Source organism: Lacerta agilis, chromosome 16 (genome assembly GCF_009819535.1).
Source record: "Lacerta agilis isolate rLacAgi1 chromosome 16, rLacAgi1.pri, whole genome shotgun sequence".
NCBI lineage: Eukaryota > Metazoa > Chordata > Lepidosauria > Squamata > Lacertidae > Lacerta > Lacerta agilis.
In genome coordinates, this window is record NC_046327.1 from 24531486 (window position 1) to 24537566 (window position 6081).

Sequence of the window (6081 nt, forward strand, 5' to 3'; positions counted from 1 at the left end):
GACGAAGAGCAGCACACATGGAGGCACCTGGAGGGCTGCTCTGATAAATTTTGACTGGACCCTTTCAACAAGGGTCAGATTTGGGGGGGGGGCACAGAGTTGAGCCCCATAAAGCAATTGAGCTAGCACCTTAGCCTCAAAGAGTTTTAGAGCTGCTGGTACATAGTGTGCACCGTTGGATCCTAAAAAACCTAAGATTGCAGAGGTGGACTTCTGGGCTGCAGCCACAACTTGTGTTAAGTGGGCTTTCCTCAAACCTCTATCGTGGAAGACTATGCCTAAGTATTTAAAACAATGGACTTGCTCGATTTTTCACCCGTTGATACTCCAAGGTCGTGTCTTAGGACATTTAGCAAATGTCATTACTTTGGTCTTCTGATAGTTAATAGTAAGACACTGACAGACCTCTTTACAATATTGAGCAAAGGTCTGAAGCGCCCGTCTTAATCCGCCTGGAGTCCTGGACAAGATCAGGGCATCGTCCGCATACAGGAGAATGGAGATATTCCTGTCTGCCAGTTTGGGTGGATTGAAATCAGAACTTGATAGTTTAGATACTATATCATTAATAAAGTAATTGAACAGCAGGGGGGCTTGTACACATCCCTGCTTGACACCCAGCTGAGTAGGCACCCGTCATATCAGATGTCCCTGGTGGGAGCAGCGGACCAGGAGGCTTGTGTTCATATATATTGATCGTATAAGAAGGAAAAAACGAGGATCAATTGTTGAGGATTTCATCTTCACCCAAAGCTTATTTCGCGAGATGGAATCAAAAGCAGTTTTGAAGTCTATAAAGGCTGCAAAGAGGGAGGAAGATTTCTAGGAAAGTAAATGGGCACAGTTCCAAAAATGATCAGAGAAATATTATGATGGGTGTAGTGTGATTTGGGAGTATAAGGGTATTAGACTAGTTTTCTAATATCTGTCTGAGAGGGAATCTGTGGTTTTATAATAGGTCATCCTACCAAAAGAGAGGTTGGGCGGAGGGAGAGAGCGATGCAAATCTTAATAGCTTTCTCTTACAAATGACACAGTCATGCATCATGTTGTCTGTATATGCCAAGGACCATATTGCAATTTGCATGGTGACATTGGCAGTAATTATTTATTTCCTTCTGTCTCAATGGGATTTACCAAGTCCTGATCACTTGTTACTGACTCAGATAATAATTTAAAATGTATGTTTTATGAAAATCATTTGAGCCATATTCTGCGTAATGATCTGTACAGGATATTTTTTGTGTTGTTGTTGTTGTTGTTGTTGTTGTTGTTGTTGTTGTTGTTGTTGTTGTTGTTGTATCATTTTATGTAGGCAGCTAACATTGTAAAAAAAAAAAGCCTTCTACAGCTCTAACACACAACACATTACTTAAACAAGAACCTCTGAAGGCAAACAAACAATAGGCTTATGCCTGTAGACTGTATAACGTAACTTCCTTTGGGACTTTGTGGGGAAGGACAGGTAAGAAAGCAAAGAAATAAGAAGTAAGAAGTAAGAAATAAAATACAATTAAAAAATGACTGTGAATTGTTTTTTATGTGGTACTATCAACCACATTCAGTACTTCGATCAGAGGTTCTACGTTCTTTTTTTCAAAAATAAAAAATTAAATCAAGGTTGTTTCTACACCCTGAAAGGAGTTAAGGTTTTATGAACATTCAAAGTGAATATTCACAAGTCTCCAAGGAACCTTTTGCTTCCCCTACTCCAGGCAGAGGAAACTTACCTAGCGGCATGTGGTGGGAAGCAATCTCGGCTCCTGGCAGAGTGTCTGTTCCCACTGGAGACTGGGAATGCAATTACCAGCTCCAGAATCCCCCAAAGGAAAACAGAGAATATGCAATTCCATTCCATTCCCTGAGAGATATCCACCATTGAGCAGGAACTGGCACACACAGCATTAGTTCCCATCTATAAATTATTTGACTTGTGGCCTCCGTCCCCAGTGACAAATGATGCTAAGCTGTGGGATGTGAGTGTCTCCTGCCACTTTTTCCTTTGTCCCAAGGCATGTTTCTTCACCTTGGGTTATGAGAATGGAGAGGAAGGGACAGTTTGCAGAACTGGGGGAAGACTCAACATGGGTTTCAGCAGCTCATAAATCAGAAAGAACAATGGCAATTAAAGAAAGAGAGCCTGTGTGGTAAAGTGGTTAATGTGTCAGACGGGGATCTGGGAGACCAGGTTTCAGATCCTTACTCAGGCGCGAAGCTCATTCAGTGACCTTAGGCCAGTCACTGCCTCTCAGCCTAACCAACCTCATAGGTTTGTTGTGGGCATTAAATGAGGACGGGAAGAAAACCATGTACACTACCTGCTCAGACCTGTGAAGAGAAGGCTCAGGATAAACGGAAAACCTCTCAGATCCATGCTTTCTAGATGTGGGACTAGCACAATGTGGACAAGCCCTGAGTAAGGTCCCGGCTCTCATTTACAATTTCTTAAGATGTATTCTCATTTGGTTCCACAAGCAGGACAAAGAAAGGGGCTGTTACAGGGCGCCCCAATCACAGAGCTGTGTGAGATTGCAGGGGTACCAGGTTCACTTTAACCCAAGGTCTGCATTTCCTTTTGGAATGAGGCACCGCGGAGACTGTGGTGTCTTTATGATATATGGTTTATTTACACACATACCCTGTATATACACAGCATTACAATCCAGGAGTGTCTTGCCTCCTCTAGGAGCACAGCATTGGATTCAGACATACACTAGACATTTTCTCTTCCCTCTTGCACTCTGCTTGTCACCTAACTTCTCTCTCCGCTCCTCGCCCACATTGCTTCCTAACTCTGTTGCTTAATTCTTAACTTCCATTCTAAACTCTAACCTTTCCTAAAACACAGAAACACTGGCATTGTCTTTTACACCAAACTCTTATTTGAGGGTATATGCTGGAAGCCTCCCAGAGTGACTGGGGCAACCCAGTCGGATGGGTGGGGTACAAATATTGTTGCTGTTGTTGTTGTTGTTGTTGTTGTTGTTGTTGTTGTTGTTAGGAGGAAACCCACTCGTTTGCAAATGTGATTCTTCTTTTTTTAATCCTTTGTGTTGCCTAAATGGCTCTACCCCAGACTAACACCTCAAATGAAAATTATCTAACTTAATGAGCTTTTACACTTGGTTAAATAAAGGATTAACAAGGTCCAGCATATGGCTTAGATGCACATTGGGTCTGACTTAAATACACACAAGAGTCAACGTATCGCCTCCAAGGAAATTAGCTTTGATACCCCAAACCTTCATTAAACCCATAAACTTAAAGGGATGTAGGTAGCACTGTGGCTTAAACCACTGAGCCTCTTGGGCTTGTTGATCATAAGGTCGGCAGTTTGAATCTGCATGATGGGGTGAGCTCCTGTTGCTTTGTCCCAAATGCTGCCAACCTAGCAGTTCGGAACCATACCAATGTGAGTAGATAGATAGGTACCACTGCAGTGGGAAGGTAAATGGTGTTTCCATGTGCTCTGGCACTCGTCACAGTGTTCCGTGTGCCAGAAGCAGTTTAGTCATGCTGGCCACATGACTCAGAAAAAGCTGTCTGCAGACAAACGCTGGCTCACTTGGCCTGGTTACCTTTACTTTTACCAAATCCATAAACCTATAGCAGTGTCATGTCTCAGTGGCAGAGAATGGGCTTTGCACTTGGAAGATCTCAGGTTCAATTCCTATCATCACCAGTAAAACAAAAACCCACAACACAAGCTTCACAGATAGCAGAGTCCTTGCCTGAAACCTTGCAGAGACACTGTCAGAAAGAGTCAACCACGGTGGACCTGCTGGACTATTAGTATAAAGTAGCATCTCATGTATTCCCAAGGATCAACAAGGTCTTCTGCATCTTCATAGAAGTGTAATCAAGGCCTCTTTCACATCTCTGTTCTTCAGACTGTATATAATTGGATTAAACAAGGGAATGACAATGCTATAAAACAAAGAGATCGTTATGTCCTGACCAGGGAATTGGCATGACTCAGGTCTCATGTACATAAATATGGCGCTGCCATAGAAAAGCACCACCACCGATACATGAGAGACACAAGTAGAGAATGCTTTGTGCTGTCCTTGGGCAGACCGGATTTTCAAGACGGAAGCCTGGATGCAGATGTAAGTCATCAAGATAAAGGAGATGGGGATAAGCAAGGTGAAAATGCATCCCACCGAAGTGACCTTTTCCATAATCTTGGTATCGGCACATGCCAACTTCAGCAATGCTGGCATTTCACTATGTGTAAGACAACGGTTAAGATCTACTTTAGAGAGAACTCTGCATTTTTCCCCCTTTATTTTTCTCTGTTTTTCTTTTTACTTAGATTCCTTTTTCATGTTATTGTATTATGAAACACAGCAGACTGTATATCTGAGGCAAGTTTTATATATAGAGGGAGGGAGGGAGGGAGGGAAATAATCTTGTCTTCTTGGATGCAAGGGATGCATGTCCACAGCCCTCTTCTCTTTAGGTTGCCCTTTGTCTGATCTGTAAAATGTGCATTAAAATTTCTTTCAGTTTGGGATTGGACAATATTAGGATCATGGAGTGTGCTGAAGGGACTGCAGACAGCACAATATCAACAACTAATCGGCCATTTGTGCCATACCAGTACAAATTAGGCATAGGAATGATTACAGCAACAAAAAACGTTATACCAAAGAACAGAGAGAACAGCAAAGACTTCATGACATTGAGATAGACCTGTGTGCTGAGGTCCTTAATGACAGAGCCACTCTTTCTTAGATTCCTTATGTACCTCCAAAGAGAGATGAGCAAAACCATGGATGCCATTACGCTGAGGATGAAATTCATGCATAAAGAACTTAACTGTAGAGTCTTAAAAGCAAATAATGGGTCATGGCAAACGTTGTTGAGACTGGCATTCTGTGTCAGAGTTCCCGAGAGATTGCAGAGCTTCTTGTTTTCAAAATAAAGAATGGTTGGATGAACAGAGAAGAGCATGAGAGCTATTATCACCATTCCGAGCAGTCTGGGTGCAAGTACATCGATCCTTAGCTTCAGCCAGACGAACAGGAGATGGGGGAAGTTGGTGACCTTTACACAGTAGAAAATGTTGAGCCATGTGGCACACCAGAAGTTGACATTGCTGAAAAATAACCAGAAAAATGTGCCAATATCCTGCGTAAAAGTACGTGTATAGTTCTCTGGAAGGCTGTTGTACAGAATATTATTTATCATGATGGTCAGCTGCAGCATAATTCTGGAGGTGCTTAAACTGGTCAAGAGGCAGTCGCAAGGAGCCATCTTCCAGTTTTGGAGCCATCGATGCCCATTCACAACTAAGATAAATCCATTAACTAAATAGGCAACAGTGGACACAATTGCAAAAAAGGTCTGGGGGAAAATGCCAAATGGAGTAGTTATGCTCATTGTTGCTACTTTCTGCCAAAAATGCCTGAGTGAAAGAAGTATCAGCGTGATAATCTCCTGGTTTCTTTCAGATGTCCAGCAATGGAAACTTTGGAGACTTGGGCTTTTAAAATGATGAGATCATGGTGCGGAAAGAAATGCAAATCTCAGAAGGATTCTGTTACTAATGACAGCGCCCCCACCATGTAAATCAGCAGTAGGGCAGCATTTTTGTCTTCTGTCTGTCCACCACCTCCTCCTTCCTTGCCCACACATTCCCTACCTTTTTGCCTTCCTTCTTTCCCCACCCATCTGCTGCTTCATTTTTGCCCTTGGTGCTCCTCCACTTGGATCCATATTTAATTATTGCCTTTATACTCCACCTGTTAATCCCAGGAGCTCAGTGTGGTGTCCATATCTTCTACCCCTTATCATTTAATCCCCACAACATTCCTGTGAGGTAGGTTTAGGCAGAGAGAGAGAGAGAGAGAGAGAGAGAGAGAGAGAGAGAGAGAGACTATCCGAAGCTCACCCAATGAGCTTCATGGCTAAGTGGGGATTTTAGCCCTGATCTCCCAGGCCCACGTCCATCACTCCAGCCACTACACAACATTGGCTCTTTGGTGGTGTCACGTCATCCCTGATCATTGGCCATGCTGCCAGGGTCTGTTGAGTGCTTGGTGTACAGAAGGGGGAAAGGTCCTAGTCAGCTTGCAT

General features: G+C 43.1%; 1 protein-coding gene across 1 annotated transcript; it reads right to left on the minus strand.

Annotated features, from left to right (window-relative positions):
* Positions 1 to 4458: 4458 nt before the first annotated feature.
* On the minus strand, positions 4459 to 5385 carry LOC117061138 (taste receptor type 2 member 8-like). The gene has a single exon (XM_033173822.1). It carries the CDS (start codon positions 5383 to 5385, stop codon positions 4459 to 4461), a length of 927 nt encoding a protein of 308 aa, XP_033029713.1.
* Between the last annotated feature and the right edge of the window lie 696 nt (positions 5386 to 6081).

Excerpts from the sequence above, each read along its gene's own strand:
- LOC117061138 (XM_033173822.1), bottom strand. The coding sequence starts at position 5,385 with ATGAGCATAACTACTCCATTTGGCATTTTCCCCCAGACCTTTTTTGCA.